We start from the raw sequence: 24,912 nt of genomic DNA, 5'->3' as shown, positions 1-24,912 counted from the left end.
ATCATAATCTGTGTTATTCAAACAAGGTTTCTTAAAGAGGACATATTTTGCTAGAGAAGCCAAAGATGATCACCTATTATGCAAAATCCACCTTGTCATATCTTTTCTACATCAACATGTGTCCCCTCTGTGTAAAAAGATTCTGAAATGTTTAGGAAAAAAGATTCTCTTTTTGTCCTGATCCATTTATATAAAAAAACCTGTCTGAAAATGAGCTGATCAGATTTTGGCCACTTTATGATGTCATAACGATGTTTTGTCTTGTGTAACCATTAGCCAATCACCAACCAAGGAAACCCCCCCCCCCCACCTTATCACCTGAATCTCCTCCTAGAGGACCATTGAGTTATTTGAAACCAAATCTCTCTCAGAGGGGCGTGGGGTGGGGCTCCTTATTTTCATCTAAAGTAACAGACAGAGAATCAACACTTTGGAAACAGGGCTGAAACAGAGGGGATTATGGGTAATGCTGCAATGATCTGCTCACCGCTATAGGACAGAGAGGCATAAAAAAGCATAAAAGGGCCTCTTTAATATAATTAGAATTGTTTCCTGCTACATTATTTCAATGTTTCAGTGATTTGACCCCCAAAACCTGTTTTTTGGGGGAATGTTGATTTGATGCATTTCTTTGCTTATGTAAAGAATCTTTATGACTGGAGTTTAAACGTTGGTACTTATTTAATTCAGAAACAGTTGCAGGTTTATTGCATTTGAATAACTTTTGAATGACTTTGAAATAAAAAAAAAACACTGCTTACAAGCAAGAGATTATATTATAACTTGTTTATTCAGTCCTCACTCTCCATTCATCCAGTCATGTTATACAAAATATATTTATGTACAAAAATACATTCACCTTTTCACAAGAATAACACAGAAACATAAAAGAAAACGATTTACAGTATAATACAAGATAACTTAAAGATTAGTGTAAACATTGTCCTCAGTTATTTGATCAAATAGCAAAAAAGTCAAATTCACATTAGAAATATTACAGTTTTACTCTTATTGCTTTATGCGGTGCCAAAAAACACACATATATTACCCTAAAATTAAATGAGAACCACTGAAAAAAGTAGAACAGGAATTATATAACTCATATAAATGTAAACATGGAAATGTAAGGGCATGAAAAAGCTTGCACAAATGTAATAAACAATAAGTCCCTAATTTATTGTTGTTTGAAGCTGTCGCTGGTTTCCATGCTTGAGATGAAAGCGAGAACAGCAGTAATATCGGTATTTTGAACTACACCATTAACACATTAGTATCTGCTTTTAATCATAAAGGGGATAGAAAACATATGTTTCTTATATTAACAGGTTTTGCATTGATTATTGAGCTTCTATACGCATCTAGATAGAAAGAGAGCGAATGCATCAGTACTCTACAGTTACAAGATAATCTCTTGTAAATCTGTGTCACCTCATTTCCTCTCCTGCACGCCTGTCTGCTGATTACTCCGTTCACTGGCTCAGAACCAGTCCGCTTTAACAAAACACTCTTTGTTTTTTTTGCAGTCTAATTGAGTCTTTGGTAAATACAGCACATCGCCTTTCACAATACAATGTGTCTAAGCTTTTTGTTGGCTAGTGTGTGTGTGTGTGTGTGTGTGTGTGTGTGTGTGTGTGTGTGTGTGTGTGTGTGTGTGTGTGTGTGTGTGTGTGTGTGTGTGTGTGTGTGTGTGTGTGTGTGTGTGTGTGTGTGTGTGTGTGTGTGTGTGTGTGTGTGTGTGTGTGGCCTTAGTTCAAAAGGTCACTCTGCAAAAATAAACTTCCCTTAAAGAGGATATGTTATACTAATTTTCAGGTTCATATTTATATTTTGTTCCTCGACTGGGACATGTTTACACGTTTCAATGTTCAAAAAGGTCTTTATTGTTCTCATACTGCCTGTGCTGCAGCACCTCTTTTCACCCTCTGTCTGAAACCAGAGACCAGTCTGCTCTGATTGGTTAGCTGGCTGGCTCTGTTGTGATTGGTCAACAGCTTAGAGATGTCCCGCCCCTTAGCCCATCACGTACAATGTGTTGTAGCGCTAGCCAATAGAAGCGTGAGTGTTACATAGTGATGTCACTATGTTCTGGAAGTAAAAAAAGAAGTCCAATGGAGTAGTTCCAGGAAGGGGGGGGGGGGGGGGGGGGGGGTGGGAGATAGACTTTGGGACTGTAGCCTTTGCAGACCATGTACATGCACACAAACGTATATAACACACAACAGGAAAGGGAAAACCCCCTAAGACACAATAGGGCCTCTTTAAATTAGTTTTCTCTCATCTGAACATGTCCAGTAAAGTCCATCGCAGCATTAGATTTATGATAATTGAGATGAAAAAAACTAAAACATAATCAAAACTTGTAACTAAAGGGACAGAGGTGATATAAGCAGTTAGATGCTCTGTTGAGTTTTAGCATTAAAGCTTATTACGATGTTGCTCATATTCACAATTGTGACCTTTCATCCCTCACGAGGAGTGTGAATCTGTTAGTTGACGAACTGAGCGCCTCCGTGTGGCACCATCTCCGTCGCCCCCCACGCCACCACGTTCCCCCTCTGCTCGCAGCCCTGGCCCTCCCGCAAAGCCAGCTGGGTAATCTCCCTCTCTGAAAGCAGCCTGTCCCACATGTTCACTCCCGTCATCTTCCCCGCGAACGCCAGCTTGGGATCGAACCCTTCTTCGAACCCGGCCACCCCGCTGCCGCCGCTGGGAGTCAGGGGGCAGCAGCCGTTCCTCTCCTGCCCCAGCTGCAGGGAGCCTCCGTCGGGTATAACGTGTCCTTCAGCGACCCCAGGTGTGGAGGTCACCTTTTTCCCGCCCGCCCACAGCGTCGCCAGGCCCTGCTGGGAGGTCCACGCCCCGCACAGGTGGATCCACTCCGATCCACTCACCACCCCCCGAGCCTCCACCAGGTGAGCCTCTCCTCCGATGGTGAAGAGAGCGGAGGATTGGCCGAGCAGCAGCTGGATCTCATAAGGGTTGCGGCGGTTCCCGTAGGAGAAGAGCACGGTTCTGTTGGAGACGGCGGTCGGCTTCACCCACATGCAGACGGTGAAGGAGGAGATGGACAGAGGGACTTCAGGAATCACGGAGGTGTAGATTCGACGGGAACGCATGGGGAAGAGGAGTGCCATCTCACAGCCTAAACAGCAACAAGAGGAGATAGGGTCACTGAATTGGAATCAACAGTAAGAACATCAATTCCTCTCACAAAAAGCTAACTCTCACAGTGGTCAGATGATTCCACGTTGCTTGAAATTGCATTGAAACATAATTTATAGAACATTCCTGCACCACCCTATTATATTTACGAATGTCTCTGCGCAAAATGGATTTGAAATGCTTGTAAAGCCATTTGGTGCACACACACAAGGTGGCAATCTTGGATACAGAAGTTCAGGTGATGAGATCATGAATCAGAAAGTTTTTTTCCCTACCCCCACGAAAACCCCCCCCCACACACACACACACGCACGCACACACACACACACACACACACACACACACACACACGCGCGCACACACACACGCGCACACACACACACACACACGCACGCACACACACACGCACACACACACACACACACACACACACACACACACACACACACACACACACACACCCCTCTGTGGGTGGTCAGGTTCATGGATTTGTTCTGCTTTGTTTCATTCTCTTTCTGTCTGGTCCCTGTACATGAATTACACTGCAAAGCATTTTGTGTATTCCTTTTAGGGGTCCTTCCCGGGTAATTTATCTGCCATTACATAATCCAATGTTTGTGCATTTTGAATTTATGAGCTCTGTAGGAGGAACCTAACCTTCGTCATTTACTTTGTACTTGTTCATCTCTCTCTCCCTCTGCTTGTCCTTCTCTTCTGCTCTCAGTCTGTAGATCCTTATTATTGATGTTACATTTGTCTCAGGTTTCTGCCACTCAGGAAAATAAGAGGTTGAACGTGCTGCACATGCTGCACATGCTGAACATGGTGTGTGTGTGTGTGTGTGTGTGTGTGTGTGTGTGTGTGTGTGTGTGTGTGTGTGTGTGTGTGTGTGTGTGTGTGTGTGTGTGTGTGTGTGTGTGTGTGTGTGTGTGTGTGTGTGTGTGTGTGTGTGTGTGTGTGTGTGTGTGTGTGTGTGTGTGTGTGTGTGTGTGTGTGTGTGTGTGTGTGTGTGTGTGTGTGTGTGTGTGTGTGTGTGTGTGTGTATGATGGTTTCCATCTGGTTCTGCTTTTCCTAGTTTGCTTTGGTTTTTGTAGCGACAGGCTAACGAGTACCCCTCCCTCTGCTCTCTGTATGTAGGCCAGATTCACATTCCGGACTGTAAAGGTGTGTGCATGCTTCAGACGGCTGACATGAGTGGTTCCTCACTCAGTGACACTTAACATTATTATGACTTGTTGTTTGGATGGACAGTATATCAGAGTAGTAGCTCTGCTAAAAGAAAAGCCATCTGAAAATCGGAGAATATTTGTGCCTACGGTCAGTCCAACAAGACGTCTGTTCTCTCATTTTCTTTCCATGCGTTTATTGTCTTGCATTATTATCCTTAAGCGTCTAAAACTAAAATGAAAAATCAAAGACAAAGGCTGAAGGCAAATCTTATAGATTGATGGACAAAGTCTGACTGCCTGAACTAAAGGTTTGACCCAATTTGTTTTTTATCTTGTGTGATGACTCAACAAAATGTGGGTATAAAAACTGTTCAACAAACAGAAATACATTATAGCGCTGATCCTACTCCTGCCCTCTGTCCCATCCTCTCTCCTCTTGACTTGACTGTATCGACGCAGACTAATGTCAGTAAGTGAAAGGAAAAGGATATGTTAGGACAACATGCCTGGAGACAGACAGGATAAGTGGAAAAGCTGTAAATAACACAAGCTGCATGATTAGACGTTCAGAAGCAACTTGACCTGAATGTGTCAAAGCAGACGAGAAAAATGAAGATGGAATGTTTTGTTGTAGAGGTAATGACAGACACACAGATTGTAGGATGGATGTCTCACCTGCGGGTAGTTGTCTTTGCCTCGATGACCTCAGAACCTCCCCCAGTTCCTCCCTCGTCTGCTGCAGCGCGGCCAGCAAGCCGTCCAGAGCCCCCTCTCGGGATGGGACCTGTGGCTCCTGGTTCCCTGCTGCCTCTGGGAGCTTGGATACCGTCTTAACATCCATCCCCATCCCAGCTCGTGGGCCGTTCCTGAGGCAACTGTGCTCCATCTTGGCGAGTCGGGTAGCTTGTAGTAGCGTTGCGGAGAGGAGCTGCTGCAGCCTCTCATCGAGGTGGTCGGACGTCCCGGCAGAATTCCTGGCAGAAGTCTGATCTCTGGGTTTGAAGCGCTCCATTGTTTCTTTGAAGCGGCCCTCCAGCTGCAGGGCCATCCTTCTTCCTGCCGTCTCCACCGCAACCCCACAGGAACCACCATACTGGGCTACAAACCTGACCAGAAGAACCAGTGAAACAAGTGTGAACCTCTGGAAGGTATCATTCTCAGTAACCAAGGCTCATTATGCACTAAATCTTATCTCTAAATGAGATTTAAAGAAAGCAGATACATTCAGGATACTTGTCGAGTACTCTTGTAGAAACAGGATACATTCAGAATAATTATAGAGTACTCTGCTAGAAATCGGATCCATGCCTGAGCTGTTCATATTTCTGCTGAGTCAAATCATTTTATTAGCTTAACTTGCGCGGCTATCAAAAAAACGAATTAATGAGCGTAACAACTCGCACCTCTGATCCCTTTGTCCAAACCAACCTGAGCATTTCCCCGCGCAGCGACCCCATCTCCACCTTGATGATGTCATCTGCGTACTGCAGCATCATGTTCTCCCTCATCTGACTGTTCTCCAGCATGGAGAAGAGTTTGTCCCATTTGGTCAGGTCCCGAGAACTGCAAGGGACTGGAGTGGGCGTGGCTGGACAGAGGGATAGTAAAAAGAGAGAAAGGTTAAGATATTGAAACCGAACATAACGTCTTGTCACATTTGCCTTATTGAGTCCTGGTACTTCCTGTCAGAGCACATGTGCCGTTACTCTGCATAGCATCGCCAGCATTATCAACTTTTAGGAAGCTAGCTAAGACTCCCTAGCTACAAAAAGGTTCAAAGCTACAAAAGGTGAATAGCAACTATGTAGAGAAGGTTTTTTGTTGTTGTTACGATAACTGGAATATTAGAAAGAATATTGATGCAACATTATGAACACACCAGCTTTTGTTTGTAGTTTAACCAAATATGTACAAACAACTAGAGATGTCCCGATCCGATCACGTGATCGGGGATCGGAGCCGATCACGTGATTTTCAAAAGATCGGAATCGGGAGAAAAAAATCGGGGATCAGGATTTCTTTTTTTTTTTTTAAATACTTTTTTAAAATTTTGTATTCAATGTTACAAAACAAAAATGACCATGTTTAAGTCTTAAAGTCATCCTGAGGCCTTAGTTTTGGTTTCAAATGATACAACATCATGTATGTGTTGCTTCTTTGGGGCTTGTTTTCATAGACCTGGTTGCTTATTTCTCTCAAATCTGGCAACAGAGTGGGCGCAGTGTCTAATTGTAGCAGTAAGCTAACGAGCTACTATTAAGCTTTATTTTGTTTTGATCCAATGCTGCACAACTGAACTGATCCAATGTTGCTGTGAAAGAAAGAAGCTATACCCATGTTGGATAGAATATCCAATTTAAATTTAAAAAATAACCTTAAGGGACAACTTGAATGCTTTTTTTTCTCTTAATGCATTACATAAAGATCGGATCGGGAAAAATCGGTATCGGCAAATTGTCAAAATCAAATGATCGGAATCGGATCGGGAGCAAAAAAAGGTGATCGGGACATCCCTGGGTTACGTTGATACTGAAAAAACATTTCTTTCCCCAATGCCTCATCTTCCCTGTCCCATGGATAATAATAGCACAGCTCTTCAACGACTATTTAAACTCCGAAAGCATTCCTCTGTCCGTGGGTTTAAAAACGAGAGTAATGCACTTTATTACACAATTGTGTGTTTCCAGATGCTAGGGCAGGTGTTGCTTGGATATTATTATCATCTCTGGAGCTTTGACAGGAATGTTAAGGTCCAACATGTTTTGGTTTACTGGAAGAGAAGAAATCCTGCAGGATGTTTAGTCACAGAGAACAGCAGGTAGAATGAAGAGTTAAGATGGGGGAACGGGAGGAAGTGGGGATGTTAGTGAAGAGATAAGAACGTGAGAAAGAAGGAGCACCATTGACTCATAAAACACTTTGCTCCTTGCCTGAAGGGAAGAACGTTTCCTCGACTGAATTGTAAAGGAAGTAGCTGCTGGGAGTTGGGGAGAGATAAAGCAGAGCCTGGGGAGTGGGAATATGTGTCACACACACTGTTCTGATTAACATCTTTACCTCACACACTCTGTTTATACCCAAAGACGTTTTCTAGAGCGGTTTCATCACAGGACTGCAGGGTTTTTTTTTTTTGGGTGCCTGTCCCCGAAGGTTCAAAGTAATTTAGACAGAAGTGTTCGTGCACTCTGTCAGGTCTGTCAGGATTATGAAGGATTTTGATGGATCTGGGGGGGAGTAGAGTGTAAAATGACCTTTGAAATGGGCTTAGCCTTTTGACCTCCTTAGTTTGAAGGCGTGTAACAACTATTATGCTACTGTATCTCTTATTTTGAATTGATTGCGACTTATTCATTGCTGGATTACTACCTGTTTAGTTCTATTTCTTTAATAGTTTCCACTTCTGTGATGAATGCAGTGCAGGAATGAATCTAGACACCATGCGTTGACATTACAACATGCAGTGGAAAACAGACACATGGAAAATGACTTAATGTAGTAGAAGTACAACCTGTGCCCTCCTTTAGCCAACACTTACTTGTCTTTTTTATCGACCACATGTTTAGCCAGGCATTCATTTTAAAATTAACTATGTCATGACCCTTCTTACGTTGCTCCCATTGGTTTGTATTCCACTAAGAAATGTAGATATTTAACCCTTAACTGGGCAAACACATATTTATATTGTGTAACATTAATTGATTGGTATTTTCTACATTACACCCATATTACACCATAAGTACACCGTATTACTGCTTTCATATTTCTCCTTTTATTACACCCACAATTTCTGTATGGTGTAACATGGGTTAAAGGTGGGGTAGGTACGTTTGAGAAACCAGCTCGAAATACACTTTTTGTTATATTCCATGGAATGCTCTTAACATCCCGATAGCAATGAATATCTGAAGTGCTTTGACAAAAAAAACATAAAAAAATGTCATCTGTGGAAGCCGTGGCGCTGTAAAAAGCACGACCAATCATCTGAGCCGGCCCGGCTAAAGTAACTGGATGGCCTACCTGCCTGTCAGCCTTCCATCTGTGCACAAACTAATCTCGTACCCTCATTGGTCATGTGCGCGTTCGTGTGTGTTGGAGGAGGGGCTCTGTAAGGAAGTGGCAGATTTTTTCCGGTTGTGTATTTTCAAATTCTAGCGCACTCGAGCTGGTTGCTCCAAAATTACCTACCCCACTTTTAAGGTTAAGCATGTAGGAACTAAAGTGATTTAACATGTGCGTGTTTCTTCGTTTTCCTTCTTCTTGCTACCACCTATTCTTGCTTTGGCAGGCAGAAACAAACTCTTTAAGTTTTTCTTCAAGTGCTTTTATTTTCCTATTCTCAGTCGTGTGTTAAAGGCACTCATTTGTCTAGGTTTAACCACAGTGCTGTGCCCAGAGCAGAGTTTTACTGCCTGTAATTACACCGCCTGCCAGGTTTAAAACAACAAACATATTCAAAGTTTGAGGCGCCCGTACAAAACACTTTCTCATTTGTGTACACACTTGAAAACATTCTTTCCTCGCACAAAAAGGGGATGCTTTCCAAAACAGTGGAGAGCAGTGTTTCATAATGCTATACTGAGATTACAGAGCAGCCACTCATGCTGTTATATCTGCGGCTCGAGCTTTCAAAAAAAACCTTTCTGGCTCAGCATATTCTTTGATACTGCCAACAGTCTGTGTGATCTGCAGTCAGGCTACATGTAACCAGTTCACGTAATCACGATACAAATAAAATATTGCCTTACAGTTGCATACAAAAATATGTAATCAGATTTCTGTTACAAAATCAATTAAAATTACCAAAAATAGTGGAATACAAGCAGGATTAAAATGTTTGTCAAAACTAAAAAAAAGCAGATAGTGTTTGTTGTAAAAGGATCAGATTGTATTTCTTCTTTGTAAGCTTCACTGTTCTGTTGGCTAATACTTTAAGTGTGAATCTATACGCCCACATGTTCGTACAGGTAACTAGCAATTGTAACTGTCTTTATCTCTCCTATTCTGCAACCTGCTATATTCCTCTATTTACCCTCCATCTATCAGTTTTTTTATCTCTCTTCCATATAGTTAATTTTTTTACTTAAATCTCAGTGGCAACTGACGTTCTAACCACTCAGTTTTAATGCTCCTACAGTATGTTTGTGACAACATTTTCAGTCTAAGGAGCGTGTCAAATGTTGATTCCCACTGTGGTCATTAATGATAAATGGAGGATGAATCCTAATGTCCTGAGCTCACCTTTCACACAACCCCAATGCATGAATCCTCCAAGAAATTAATCCCATGCTCCATTATTAAATGAAACTCCAACCATGTCCATGCGGGAGTCCTAATCTGATAACACACACACACACACACACACACACACACACACACACACACACACACACACACACACACACACACACACACACACACACACACACACACACACACACACACACACACACAACACGGTTTAACACTTACGTTCTGGTGTTTCGCCATCGCCGATTTCATTGTAGAAGGTGTCAGTGTAGTTGACCTCAAAATCATCCTCGTACGTGAAAACCAGACACACACACGCCGAGAGCACACACACTGCCTGGGGGAGCGTCCACCGAAACATGCTGAGTGAATGTGTGTGAATGAGTGAGAGTGAATGAGTGAGAGTGAATGAGTGAGAGTGAGTGAGTGTGTTAAGTTTCAGCTCTTCCTAACTGCTTGTCTATTTGTGTGTGTGTCTCTGCTGCTTCTCCCTGTCTCTCACCTTCTGCCGCTCAGCAGGTCCACAGCTCTCTTTTCTACCCCCTCACTCTCTCACACTGTGTTTGTCCCTCCTCCCTTATGACTCTCCCCTCTCCCCCTCTCTCTTGTTAAATGCTGAGCAATCCTTTGGCAGGAAGCCCGGCAGTGTATGTAGTTCAACCAGAGAGAGGGGCATGCTCTACACACACACACACACACACACACACACACACACACACACACACACACACACACACACACACACACACACACACACACACACACACACACACACACACACACACACACACACACACACACACACACACCCTCTGCCCCTCTGGTAAGATGTCACAATTAATGTACGTATGATAATTGATGATGAATCCGTTATTAGATTACATTAGATAAGATTAGTGTCTTTTTTAATTAAGGACAGCCACATCATCCTGCTTATTACACATATACATACTCAATAAGCCAACTTCTTTACTCACAATATTGATCTTAAAAGGATCATATTACTTCTGCTTAGAAAGAATAGCCCATTCCACTGTGTACCAGCGGCTGGAACTAAAGCAATAGCAAAGTAACCTAAAGTGACGGCAGCACTGACAGAGGTTTTCAGTAACTGTCCAAGTCTGTTCACGTTGTCTTTGCCATTAACCAGTCTTTAAACACAGGCAGAGTCCATACCATGTTCCTGTTAGTGTTTACTTCCTGTCTGTCTGTCTTCTTCTGCTGTTCCCTTTAGTGTTGAATTCCTGTCTTTTAGGACAGTTAAAGGTGGGGTATGTAATTTTGGAGAAACTAGCTCGAGTGCGCTAGAATTTGAAAGTACAAAATCTGCCTCTTCCTTCAGACTTCCTTACAGAGCCCCTCCTCCAACACACACGAACACACACATGACCAATGAGGGCACGAGATAAGTTTGTGCACAGATTCAAGGCTAACAGGCAGGTAGGCCATCCAGTTATTTTAGCCGGGCCGGCTCAGATGATTGGTCGTGCTTTTTACAGCACTACGGCTTCCACAGATGATATTTTTTTATTTATTATCAAAGCATTTAATGTATTCATTGCTATCGGGATGTTAAGAGCATTCCATGGAATATAACAAAAAGTGTTTCTGAAATAAATGACATACCCCACCTTTAAGCCATCATGAATCTAAAGTGTAGTGCTCTCCACAAATATAACATGATACTCCTTGGCAATGGGTACTAACAACCTTTAGAATGTCCACATTTACCAATCAGAATCTAGTATTCAACTAAGCAGTGTAATAATAACTAACAATATCCATACATAAAAATATCTATATTTTTGTTTTATTTGTTCCTTTCCATTTCTACTCCCTCTCTGTTTTGTGGGTTGTTATTTGTTATTAAGTGTTTTAGCTTAAACTAACATTCTATCATTGTTTAATCTTGTTGGGTTATGTATGCCCTGTGACCAGGTCATTTCTTAAAAGTGAAAACATTTAAATTTCACAGTCAAACATGTTGGAAATATCCTCTAAATCTCCCGTCTTGTGAAAACATGGCTTTCACAAGTTTAGAAAAGTTAACAGCAGCGCTCCAGCCTAGCAGCGAGGCGGTGAGTAATGCGACGCTGGAGGTATCCCGCATGTCGTAATCAGATATAACTGCAGCACGAAAAAGAAAGAGAGGGGGTAGGGGGGCAGAAACTTTCCTGATTTTTGCCCCTTGCAGAGACGTGTGTGTGTGTGTGTGTGTGTGTGTGTGTGTGTGTGTGTGTGTGTGTGTGTGTGTGTGTGTGTGTGTGTGTGTGTGTGTGTGTGTGTGTGTGTGTGTGTGTGTGTGTGTGTGTGTGTGTGTGTGTGTGTGTGTGTGTGTGTGTGTGTGTGTGTGTGTGTGTGTGTGTGTGTGTGTGTGTGTGTGTGTGTGTGTGTGTGTGTGTGTGTGTGTGTGTGTGTGTGTGTGTGTGTGTGTGTGTGTGTGTGGGTTGATGGAAGATTGAATGGATCCCAGACGTCAGGAGTTTCTAAATGGGTTTATTGTTCTCCTGCTTTAGGGCTGTTTATTATTTATCAGTCTCAGCATGTGTGTATTTACCGTACGTGTGTGTGACAGTATATCTTGTTGTGTGTGTGTTTTCATTTTAGGATTTTCCCCCTCTCCCACTCATGTCCCGTTCCCACTCCCCTCCATATTTCTGTCCGCCTGTGTCTCTCTTTTTCATTGTGTGTGTTTTTTGTTCTCTTCCTGAAACACACACTTGTTCGCTTGTTGTCTGCATGGAGCCTTTTCATCCAGACAGCTGCACACAGAGAGCGGAGGCTGTGTGAAAAAGCCAGAGCTGCTTCATTTATATTAGCACTTGATATAACTACAAATGAGGCAACACAATATTAGTTTAACTTATTCAACTAATAGTGTGTTGCCTTGAGCAGGATCCCAACACAAACAACTGAAGGTGTTCTTTTTTAAATTAATGATAATTATCTTGCTTATTACACGGCTACGTACTAAATTAACCGAGGACTTTACTCACAATATTGATTAAACATGATTACATTGATTTAAATATGACCGTATTGGATTCATTTTTCATTGTTTACTTTTCTGTACATAATGACATCACTATGTAACACTTGCGTGTCTATTGGCTAGAACTCCAACACATTGTACGTATTAGGATAAGGGGCTGGACATGTCTAATGTCACGGAGGCGTGTGGTTGTGTTGGTGTTCGGATCAGGGGGTTACAGGTTCAAACCCCACTGCAGTCAGCATGTCGTTGTGTCCCTAAGACACTTCACCCCAAGTTGCTCCTGTGGGGATTGTCCACAGTATTGAGTATGTAAGTCGCTTTGGATAAGAGCGTCTAACAAGTGACATGTAATGTAAGTGGTTAACCAATCACAACAGAGCTGGCCAGCTAACCAATCAGAGCAGACTGGGCTCTGGTTTCAGACAGAGGGTGAAAAGAGGTGCTGCAGCACAGGCAGTATGAGAAAAATAAAGAGCTTTTTGAACATTAAAACATGGAGACATGTCCCAGTAGAGGGACAAAATACTAATATGAACCTGAGAATGAACAGAATATTTCGTCTTGGAAACAGCAAACACACAGGGCTGTGCCTATATGTGTGCATGTGTGCGGTATAGATATTTTCCTAATGACTGCCATCTGAGGAGAAAATGAACTGGCACCGCATCATACATGCTTCTCTGACAGACCAGTAACAAAATCACTTCGGTGTGTGTGCATGTACATTGTTAATGATTGTTGCATTGTGTAGGTGATAAATGGGATTTATTATGATAGAAAGCATGATAAAATCCCAGGAAAGTGTATTTCTAAGGATTATATAGTTACCGGTACCTTGCCTTCAAATCAGCCTGTTACTCATTAACTGCTAGAGAAGAGGCCTTTACTGTAGTATTTTACCCTGAAACAATGTTTTAAAGGCATCAGGTCACTTAACAAGCCCGTATGCATTTGTTGAAGTTGGCTGAAGTCTCTGTTTTAGAACAGAGCACCATTACGCGTGCACACCGTAATAAAAGATACTTTATAAAAGAAAAGACTTAATCCCAATTTGCAAAACAGTTTGAGTAAATTTGGAGGCAATAAAGTCATCTGGATAAAATGACAGTTTTGGAAATGCTTTCAAATTGCTCAAAAAGAGAAATGCATCAATGAAATGACATACTGTACACAGTACTATAACTTCAGTAAGAGTCGTACCTCTCTTTGGCAACCTTTCCTAAACAGCTCAGCAGTTTTAGATGTTAAAACAAAAGCAATTTCTTCAGAAAATGCGTAAGCAGTGACCAATGCTTAAAGTTTGACTTCTTGAGATGACTTCACAACCAGGAATCTCATTCTGTATACGGTGACGGTATCAGGCATGCAGATGTGTGACCTACACGAGTCCAGCTGCACTTTGTGTGTGCTGACTCAGCGGTTAGTGTACGAAGCACTGAGTGATGTTTCTTGTTTAGTCAGGTCTCTTATTCTTTATATATAAAATGAAGAATTGCAGCATTTTGTCTTTTACACAGATGGGGTTTACCGGTTAAGTTATCTGGGTGAAAGGGGAAGATGGTCATTGAGTTTAAAGTGTGTGTGTGTGTGTGTGTGTGTGTGTGTGTGTGTGTGTGTGTGTGTGTGTGTGTGTGTGTGTGTGTGTGTGTGTGTGTGTGTGTGTGTGTGTGTGTGTGTGTGTGTGTGTGTGTGTGTGTGTGTGTGTGTGTGTGTGTGTGTGTGTGTGTGTGTGTGTGTGTGTGTGTGTGTGTGTGTGTGCGTGTGCGTGTGTGTGTCATACATCTGGTCTGCTGTTATGGTTTCTACTTCATGATAATATAAGATATATATATATAAGATATTTCCATGCTTGAAACGCTCTGAGTCATGTGAACTGGCGATGAAATGTAACATGGGTCTTTTTGCACTCTGCTAACTGGATCCCATCCAGAGAGCTTTCATACGGGGCCAAATTCTCTAAACTATTTTTACTTGGTTGCAGTAGGGGGGTATACACAAAAATGTGCAGAATCCCAAATATATTACCTCTCTGGGAGACATTTGACTCCTGTCTCTTTTTTTGTTGCGTAAGTCTCCACTGCCTTCACTCGCATGGAGTTATTTGAACCTGTATGATATACGACTATCAGGACATACTTGCACAAAATGAGTGTTGGAAGCTACAGACAAAGCTTACAGCTGTTAAGCTATCCAGAAACATCCCTCTGGATATTATGTTTGCTGATCTCTGCATTTTTTAACTGTACAATATCCTCTCTTGCGTTAGAGCTCAGTGTTTTTTGGCAATTGATGTGCAATGCTGGATATTAAAGAAATGTTCTTTGTGTACCGTAGAGATGCAGAAATATTTGATTAGTCCCTGGAATACTTGACCAAAAGAAAATGCAATAAACCATTGCTTCCAGCTTCTTACATAAATGTGTCTTTACTTAGACTCCATGGATATTAATCTCTTCTTAGCATCACTAACTTCTCTTTAGCTGCCACAACAGACAACTTTAGAACAATTACTCCGGCAGAAAAGACAACTTACTAAATGCGATTCAAGGGAGCGCTTCTGCAGCCATTACGGCCCGTCCACACGGCGGCGTGCGTTGAAGCTTCAACGCTTCTGCCCATTCACTTTGAATGGGGTGACGTCACGCGTTGCCGAACTGCATTGTGGGAGCATTGCTTTGCTTTGCTCGCGTTGCTCGCTTCAAAAGTTGAGCAATGTTCAACTTTTGAAGCTTCGACCGAAGCGTCAGCCAATCAAATCATATGCCAGTACAAGCTCTAGCCAATCAAACCGCGTGCTTGTGTGTCCGGGGCGGGAGATTCATGTGATTGGTTGTTGGTCGAGCTTCAGACAAGCTCGCCGGCAAGCTTCAACGCACGCCGCCGTGTGGACGCTGCGTTACACAGCAAAAACCGATTTTTTTTTATTTTTCATGACTCACAGTATTTTAGTGTCCTCCTAGGTACAAATATAGCCAGAAACTGTAAAGGTAAAGGTAATATTTCCATCAAAGTTAAGCCTCTCCAGAATTGGTGAATGCTTTTTCGGTATGAACAGAGGGATTCTGACGGGACATTTTTGAGCACAGACCAGTAAATTAAAGCCATCATGTTTCACAGATCAGTTAGTAATCAGGTTTTTTGGAGGGAAAAAGTCTAAGGCACCGTCTTTGTGTGCTAAAAAAACGAAGGTAATTGCAGGATATTTTACTGAGATTTAAAAGTCATGATGATGGGCTGGGTGTATGCAGGGATGAAGGCCAGAAACTAAACAAGTGCAAACACACAATTAAAAATGATACAGAACAATCAGAAACAATATGATGATATACGGTACAATGCGATGCAGTACAGCACAGATACAGTACAGTACGCTACCATACATGTACAATATGATACGGCACAGTGAGAGACGATACATTACGATATGGTGCGATACAACATGACACGATACGTTATGTTTCAATACCCGACAATGCGATGACATACAGTATGATACAATACGGCATGGGAATTTACAATGTGATACGATACAATGCAGGAAACAATCATGATTAATAATACAGCATGCGTATGTCTCACATATGTACTGTCTGTATGTTTAGCTGAGTGTGCAGGTACGCTCTATAAATCCTCCTCAGTGTGTTTCTGTGCCGACTCTCATCTCCACCTGCCTTTTAACATTCCTCTGAACAAACCTATAAATATACTACCACTTAATGTTTATCACCAGCTCTATCTTTCTTTCGTCTTTTTCTATGGTGATTTGTGTGATTATAGAGATGTGTGTGTGATCTCAAAAGGTATAATCTATGCTTGAAAGGAAAAGAAAGGGACATAGTTAGAGCCGGCGATCATATTCTAAATATTTATGTACCCCTGCTCCCTCCTCTGCCTCTGTACAGAACAGTCAGTCCTCCCTCCTGATCGGTACCAGTGAGCCCTAACAGAATAAAGCCTGTGGTTAGAGTGATTTATAACTTTAGATCAGCTGTTGTGAGCAACCGTTTATCAAGGATCCTGCTGTAGGATTTGATTGAATATGACAAAAGTTCACCATGAGCTACTGAGCAGATGTTCATGATAAATAAATATGATAAATACTGTAATTTCACGTCAAGATGTCAATGCAGATGCTATTCTGCTGCTACTGAATATAAATTAAGCAGCAGTATGTATGGTAGGTTCACCATTTAAGTCCTGTCTGAAACATCTCAATGAATATTGTGTGGATTGCCTTTAAATGTACAAACAGTAACGGCTCCTAAATATTGAATCCTAATCATTCTAGTGGTGATGACGATAATGATGAGCGGAAGAAGAATAACTCAATTCACTAACGTAATACTGAGAGGGACCTACCAGACATAAGCACTCTAGATAAAAAAAATCGTCTAATGCACAATTATTACTCGGCTTAGTTGAATACTCAATTCTGATTGGTCAATTTGGACATTCCAGAGTTCTGTTATTTTTTGCTAGCAGAACGTTGCTAAGGATAACATGACCGTTGCTAAGGAGCATCCAAGGTTTATGTGCAGTCATATCAATCCGTAGAAAGAAGTCTGGTCACTTTAACGTCAGCTGTGGACGACAACATACATTTGTCTCCATCAGAAAACACAGAGGAATACTTTTTGAATACTTTTTTTTTTATTTGTGTAGAGATTAAAACCTTGGATTTGTGATGGCTTAACTGTCCCCAGTAAAGAAATTCAACAAGAGAAGGAAAGACTTTAAAAGACGTGCGCTGGACATTAGAAAAAACCACAAAAGAAGACAGACAGGAAGTAAACAATAACAGGAACGCAGTATGAGCTGGTTAATGGAAAATAAAATGTGAACAGACTTGGACAGTTACAGAAAACCTCGATCAGTGCTGCCGTCATTTTAAGTTACGTTGCCGTCGCTGCAGTTTGAGCAATTGGAACGGGCAATTTTTTCTTAGTTGAAGCAATGCGACCATTTTTAATCAATATTGTAAGTCAAGGTGTTTGTTCTTAGAACTTCCAAACGCGAAGGGATCGTGAATCACCCTCACACCCTCCCTAATTCTGTTGTTTACTGTCTTTCTTTACTTAGTTTTCCCATTTGTCCTGTACATTTAACAGATCATTAGAATAAATCCCGCCACATCAACACCACATGCTGCCCTGACATGAAAGAATACCATAAACAACTTTCCTATTAGTCTTCAAATGTGACGACAATATATCTCGCGTCGGTTCACTTCAAAACACCAAAAGCTATTGTTCAAAATCTTGAAATGCCACCAGTAATGAACCTACCATCTGAAAACAAGAGTCTTTGTTCGTGGATGTGAATCATTTAAAGATGTTTCTTACGTGAGTCAAAGGCTATTGGGTAATGCCGTGGGTTTTGTTGGGTTGCGTGCTGATTTAGAAATGCCTTTATGTAGAACACTGGCGTCTGCACTGACTTTTTGTTTTTTCTGCATCAGCATCTTTGAAGGAAGATCGACAACAAATGGAGAAAGTTTTAATTACTGAACACAGATGTTGTATCTTGACGTGTGTGTTCTTAGGAACAATTGTAAATATGCAAGTTTTTTCATTTCATTTAATTGTTTATTTGAAGAGGGACAATGCATATGATGAGTCATGGATGATCCTGCGGTCCTGTGTCATGGATCGCGAGTCCTGGATCTTGAGTCGTGGCTGTGGTCCTGGATCATAAGTCCTGGATGGATATCCTCGTGGATTCATCTTCCTATTATACACACATGCATTTCCAAACATTTGGAATACCTATGTTGCAAATGTATTGTCTTTTCAATTTACAAACGGCATCTATTGCACGTCTGTCCGTCCTGGGAGAGGGATTCCTCCTCTGTTGCTCTCCCTGAGGTTTCTCCCATGTTCCCCTTTAAACTGTGGGTTTTCTCTGGAAGTGTTTCCCTGTACGATGTGAGGGTCTAAGGACAGAGGGTGTCGTATTGTCATATTGATATTCTGTACAAACTGTGAAGTCCACTGAGACAAATGTTACATTTGTGATATTGGGCTATATAAATAAACATGGATTGATGAACATTTAAAACAAATAATGCTTTAAAACGTAAACATCCGTGATTTTTGCTTTGAGCTCATTTCCATCCGTAGTCCCTCACATACAACTTTTAAGAACCTGACATTTATAAACATAGTACAAAATAAATACATGACATGCAGAAAGAGCATGAGCAGCATACACAAGTATTTACCACATGGCAGTACAATATAGCAGCAACGACATATAAAGTGAGAAGATATAAGAGCTACCTAAAGTGCGAGAGGAGATACCCCTGTGTTGAAGTGCATTTAGCGTTGATTGCACGTCTGTTTGTTTCTCAACCATTCTTTGAGTTGACATTTGAAGCTATTGAGAGTGGGACAAATCCGTATCTCAGTTGGGAGGCTATTCCACAAAGAGCTGCCTTTAACGGAGAGGACATTTTATCCAAAAGTGGTCCGTCTGCGGTGGACCTCACAGTCTCCTCTGGTTTCTGACCTAGTGCAGCGTGCAGTGTGTTTTCTGTGGATGAATTCCCCTAAAGGGAGGGGGGGGGGGGGGGGGGGGGGGCAATCCACGTAAACATTTATAAAACAACACTAATTAAAATAATTAAAATGGTCAAAACTTAAGAAATTGTGTTTATCAAGGATGGTACAGTGATGGTATGAATAAGGCTTTCTGTCAAACACCTTGATAGCTCTCTTGTACAGCTGTTCTTTGGGTTTCAGGTTTGTGGCACAAGCAAACGACCGGTTTGATAGAATCATACAGTGGAGATATGACTTTGCAGCATTGACAGTTAAGAAAGGTCTAATTTGTTTAACATGTTGCAAGTTGAATTTAATGGTGTTGGATACTTTCTTAATATGTTTCTTAAAAGTCAAGTCCAATATGACTCCCAGATACTTGAACTGGGAGACTAGTTCTATTTCTGCTCCGTTTAAAAACACGTTGGATCCTTCAATTTTGACTGGTCGTTTATTGAACATCATGCATACTGTTTTTTTTTTATTTAACTGTAAGCAAATGTTGTTCAGCCAGTGTTGAACCTTTGTACTGAACACAGATGTTGTATCTTGACGTGTGTGTTCTTAGGAAAAATGGCAAATATGCAAGATTTTTAAAAGGAAACTTAGGTTTCATGGGACTTTGGTCCAATTTAGATAAATATGGCTTTCAGTTCTTGTACTAGTTACACATTTATCGTCACAAACTTAATTATTGTGGGGATGCATTGATTGCTTTTTGTAAATTTGATATGTAAGACAAAAGAACAATGTGACCTTAGAAAAGAAGAAACCAAGATATTTGGGATCAAACCTGTGTTTTCTTCAATTATAAATGCGGTTTGAGTTTAATACGTGAATTCAAATCACAGTATTTTTGAATGGAAAATGAAATGGATTGAAAGTAGCCTAAATATAAACCAAAAGAAAAATCAGGCAATATGTCCACCTATAATGTATCGATCCTTAATTAAAATGTATTGTTATCCTGATAGTTATCCTGATAGTTATCCTAAAATATAAAAAATAGTAATCTGATTATATTCTATAGTAATAGTGACTGTAAGGGAATACAGTTACCTTTCTCCTTTTAATCCTGATTACTGATTGTGTCCGATGTTAACCGTTACTCCCCAAGCCGGTTTATAACACAAGGAACTGACCACACAGCGCAATACATATTTAAATGTCCCAATTTGGGATCAATAAAGAACAACTTATCTTATATTTATTTCACTGTATACTCTTTTTATATGGCGTCCATTTGTTGTATGTATTTTACTGTAAGTCTTACTGAAGTCTCTCTCTCTCTCTCTCTCTCTCTCTCTCTCTCTCTCTCTTTCTCTCTCTCTCTCTCTCTCTCTATGACAGGTAACCACATGCTGTTACGAGTGTTACCCTCAGTCTACCCCCGGCAACCAGACACCATCCACGGTCACCTAGGCAACCTGACTGCAATGATGTCACAGCTGGAGTCCCCGGAGCAGCAACACCTGATCAGGCTCATTCAAATTGTCGCAGAGCAACATCCACTCGTGAGTGTTTGCATAGTTTGTTTGTGTAGATTTACAATAGGGAATGTGATGTCATCAGCAGCAAGTCGGACATCTTTGGAGGATACCAGCTGAAGCAAAGTATTCACTTAACCTGAAAAGCTAGCAAAGTAGCGTAACTTTTAACTTTTTTAAACATGGTCGGTAGGCACTGTTGACTGTTACAGCCACTCCCAAGACTAATTAGTAAAACACAAAAAAGGACCATGGATTACATGTTATTATTTTCCAAAATGGAAACGAGAGAGACGTAGCAAACATTACCAAGAGACGCTGAGTTGTGTTGAGAGTTGCTGAACTACAGTAACACAAACCACTACACTGGGAATGTGATGTAAAACATGAATCGCAGTATTCCTAAATATACTGGTAGACAAAAATGCATGATAAGCCAATGTTAAGGTCAATTATCTAAAGAGGCTTTCTCCAAAGATGGCCGACACACCCCTGAAGTTCCCTTTTCCTTTTACTAACTTTAAAGGGGACCTATCATGCAAAATGCACTTTTTGATGTCTTTTATACATAAATACGTGTCCCTGGTGTGTCGGGGAACTCACGCAGTGTCAGAAAATAAAACCCTCTCTTTTTTCCTCCGTACCCAAATCTCGAAAAAAGGGGCTGATCCAGATTTGCGTCCGATATGACGTAATCTCGGAAATGTGGACCCACGGCCCTATCAGAAAGTTGCTATCAGAAACAATGCCCGACTGTTTTGGACGTAATATGGTCGGTGCATGTTTACATTAGCATCGCTAACACTCAGAGCTAACCTATACTGGAGAGCATGTGTGTGAAGAAGCAGGAAGTAAAAAGGAACTCACCTTGTGGTATAACCGGCAAGAGAGAAAGCCTTTGAGCTCCATACTGTTTCAGAAATAATCCTTGATAATCCATGATATGGCGTTTCATCACGGCAGTATCTGCCGGTAGCATCTCCTGCATGAGCTCAGCCCCCTCTCTTTCTTTCTTTTTTTTTTAAAGCTTTATACCCCAAATCAGCACTTTTGAAACAGGAAGTGAAATAGAGGGATATGAGGCATGGCTAGAATCGGTGATCTGTTTTTAATATATTTTTATATATCTGAGACCTATGCTATTGCCTAAAAATAGCATGATAGGTGCGCTTAAACTTATTTTTCTGTCATTTTGCAGACTTTTATTTTTTATATAACCACATGGACCTACTGTAAGTTACTTTACCAGTGATTAAAATATATTTTGTCATATTTAAAAAAAAAAAAAACATTCTCAGCCATATCTTTGTCAGCCTTTCAGTTACTTTCTCAAAACATGTTAACACCTTAACCGAGCAGCCTTCCATCAATAATAAATCCTAATATTAGAAATAAGTTAGTCACAAACAATACATCAGACTGGGGTTATATGAAAAAAAAACACAACCCAACTTACATGTGAGGCGTTTTTGTAACGTGAATCATGCTAAATCTGACCTTTTCCTGTTAAACTTCTCCATATCCTGTAATAAGCTCATGTTGAAATATATTAAATACCCTCTGCACGTAGTAAGAAATGCAGCCAAACAGAGTCGACGTGTGGTGCACATTTCTCTGAAGAAATTCCCTGAATCCTGCATATTTTGAGGCAGAGCCGCTGGTGTTCAAAATGGGGGGAAAGTACCACGTGCCAGTAAACAGGGGGTAACAGCTACTCATGCTAAGCACTACGGAAACAAAACCGTCCATCTGGAGTTATTTTAATCTTCACTCCCCACACAGACACACAAAATATTTCTGCGATGACTGCAGCTAAACTGCTCACAATTGTTTCCAAACTTCCCGCTTCCTAATACTGGAAATGATGCAGTATTACAAAGAATAAAAATGACAATGATTCGGAAATTCTGTGCTAACTTTAGCATATTCTCCCTGAGGAGGAGAACATGTTGGATGTTTTAATGAATTTCTAGAACAAGTGACTCATTCATGCATGGTATGTATTGTTATTGTGATTCAGTCCAGTCTAGATAATGAGGAAACACTTCTCTGCATTGGTCCAGACATTGTTACATTCCAGCTTTTGTTTGATATTAGAAAGCAGTCCGCTCATCTCTCTCAAAGGGTCAATGTCCTCTCCTCCAGCTTTCATTAAAATCGAGCCAGTATTTGGTATTGAGGGGTGATGCCAAAACAGTGACAGGATAACTTCTGCTGCTGAGACCTGGAAGAAAAACATTTTTTAACAGCTAAACGTCTACACCTCCCTTAAAAATAAGAGGAAGCATATCCCAGTGTCCCCTGCAACAACATTGGTTTGTGGGTTTTAAAAATATGCATTTGGAAAGGCTTTAAATGAATATACACTTTTAAAATCTTAATAGAATATAGTGACGACTGTCATGAATTAAAAAAATATACTATGCTCTCATGTAGAACGTCATACATTTGACCACTTGACTCTGTGTTTATGCAGTTGAGATGTTTATCAAAGGTATAATATCTTAGCCCGAGCAGCATGTGTGTGTAATGTAACAGTATATTAGGACTGGTGTTTGAATTGACCCCAAAAGAGTATACAAATGAATTACCAGGTCTTCAATCAAGAGTAATGAATATAACTTTCATCCCCCTCTATCTTTGTTTATTACCCAGATGTTGAGCCCTCAGGTTCCCGTTCTTGTTAGCTTCCTTGGAGACCAGTCCCTGACAGAGTGCCTGCTGGGAGCGCTGGTGGACGTGTCTCAGGCCAGCCCCTCCTCACTGGTCAGCTTCCTGCCAACGCTGAGGATTCTGGGTCAACAGTGCCCAGCTCTCCTGGGTCACGTAGCCAAAATCCATGGTGCCGTGGGAATCATCAGTGAGGTACAAACACACTCACTCAACACACACACACACACACACACACACACACACACACACACACACACACACACACACTCACTCACACACACACACACACACACACACACACACACACACACACACACACACACACACACCACACACACACACAACAAGTTTGCATTTTTGCAGCAGTGATTTGCAGTTGGTACGAAAGTGTTTACTGTAGTGACTTGGAGACGAGGTGAAAGAATGAATCCTAAAACCTGGAAGTCAGTTTGCATTTGACCACTTCCGGTTTCAACGTTTTTTGAATGTGTTCATGGTTGTGAGCCTGAAATAAAGTCTGTGGTAAACACAAGCTGAAGACATTTGAAAGTTTAGTTTTACGACACGATATACATCAGTAATGTCCACTGAATGTCCGAAGCTTCTATAGGTCAAACTGCGGTTGCTAACAAGTGGCTAAATAAACTAGTTTAACAGAGGTAAGGTGAAGTCATGTTATAATATGGGGAGATTATCCTGCTGAACCAAATGTGAAAGTATTATAAACATGTACTTGCCAGAGAGCTTACATACCAAAATCCAATAGAGAAATCCTATTGGTTTCGGCCAAGGGAGCTCTTTGCTTTGTAACACCAGAGCTTCTATTGACTACCATTCCAACACATTGCACGTGATAGGCTAAGGGGACCGACATGGGCTCTGGTTTCAGACAGAGGGTGAAAAGAGGTGCTGTAATAAATAAAGAGCTTTTAGAACATTAAAGCATGGAGACATGTCACAGTAGAGGCACAACATACAAGTACGAACCGGAAATGAGCAGTCTTCTTGTCGCTGCAACAGAGACAGGCTCCGAAATACTTACTTTTTGAATGAATGCTTTTATTGCCCTTTAAGTTTGCCTAGCCGTAAGTATTCACACACTCTGAAACAGGCAGGAGTGATTATTGCAACGAGGAGGGAGGAACAGGCTGCACGCTCACATGACTTGTTCTCTGTTGTCCTGCCAAGTGTAAAACACACACTGACCCACCAGACAGGCCGGGCACATCCGGATATTTGATCTGCAGTCTGATATCTGCATCAGAAGCGTCTGTCCTAAACAAACACACTCCTCAGGACATTTCTGTCTCTCTGTAGCTGAATAGAGAAGAAGTAGAAACATAACAAGCTGCTGTTCTGGTGGGGAGAGAAACATCTACATTTAAGGAATAGTTCAAGAGTAACTGTTTGAGACTTATTGTGCAATCATGACACACTTTAAAGGAACATAAAAAGCAAGAAAGATCATTTTATTAGTGATCATTACAAGAAGGGACAACCTTAACTGCACTCCTCTGCCTCGACTGTGGCCTGGATCGGTGCCATGAGCCTCATGAAGCCAACACCGTGAGTTTAACACTTGGCTGCCCTGCTGACTTGGCTTTTCATTTGCCTTTAATGCCACTCCTTCTGACGTAGA

General features: G+C 41.3%; 2 protein-coding genes across 5 annotated transcripts in view; one reads left to right on the top strand and one right to left on the bottom strand.

Annotated features, from left to right (window-relative positions):
* veph1 (ventricular zone expressed PH domain-containing 1) overlaps positions 1-24,912 on the top strand; it is a 93,571-nt gene that overhangs the window by 17,708 nt on the left and 50,951 nt on the right. For all 4 annotated transcript variants that reach the window (XM_079679261.1, XM_079679262.1, XM_079679263.1 and 1 more), the window contains exons 5-6: positions 20,464-20,627; positions 23,256-23,465. In XM_079679261.1, the coding sequence (XP_079535387.1) occupies positions 20,464-20,627; positions 23,256-23,465 (374 nt within the window). The remainder of the gene's footprint in view (positions 1-20,463; positions 20,628-23,255; positions 23,466-24,912) is intronic.
* On the bottom strand, positions 772-10,136 carry ptx3a (pentraxin 3, long a). The gene is made up of 4 exons (XM_079678460.1): positions 9,802-10,136; positions 5,761-5,920; positions 5,008-5,438; positions 772-3,142 (listed from the first exon to the last, which is right to left on the bottom strand). Exons 1-4 carry the CDS (start codon positions 9,938-9,940, stop codon positions 2,487-2,489), a joined length of 1,386 nt encoding a protein of 461 aa, XP_079534586.1. The 5' UTR covers positions 9,941-10,136; the 3' UTR covers positions 772-2,486.

Source organism: Notothenia rossii, assembly GCF_949606895.1.
Source record: "Notothenia rossii genome assembly, chromosome: 4".
Lineage (NCBI taxonomy): Eukaryota > Metazoa > Chordata > Actinopteri > Perciformes > Nototheniidae > Notothenia > Notothenia rossii.
This window is presented reverse-complemented; position numbering and strand designations above follow the sequence as displayed.

Coding starts and splice junctions, on each gene's coding strand:
- ptx3a (XM_079678460.1), bottom strand. CDS start 9,940: ATGTTTCGGTGGACGCTCCCCCAGGCAGTGTGTGTGCTCTCGGCGTGT. Junction 5,439..5,760: donor CTGCGCGGGGAAATGCTCAG/GTTGGTTTGGAC, acceptor TCTTCTGGTCAG/GTTTGTAGCCCAGTATGGTG. Junction 3,143..5,007: donor GCAAAGACAACTACCCGCAG/GTGAGACATCCA, acceptor GTTGCTGTTTAG/GCTGTGAGATGGCACTCCTC.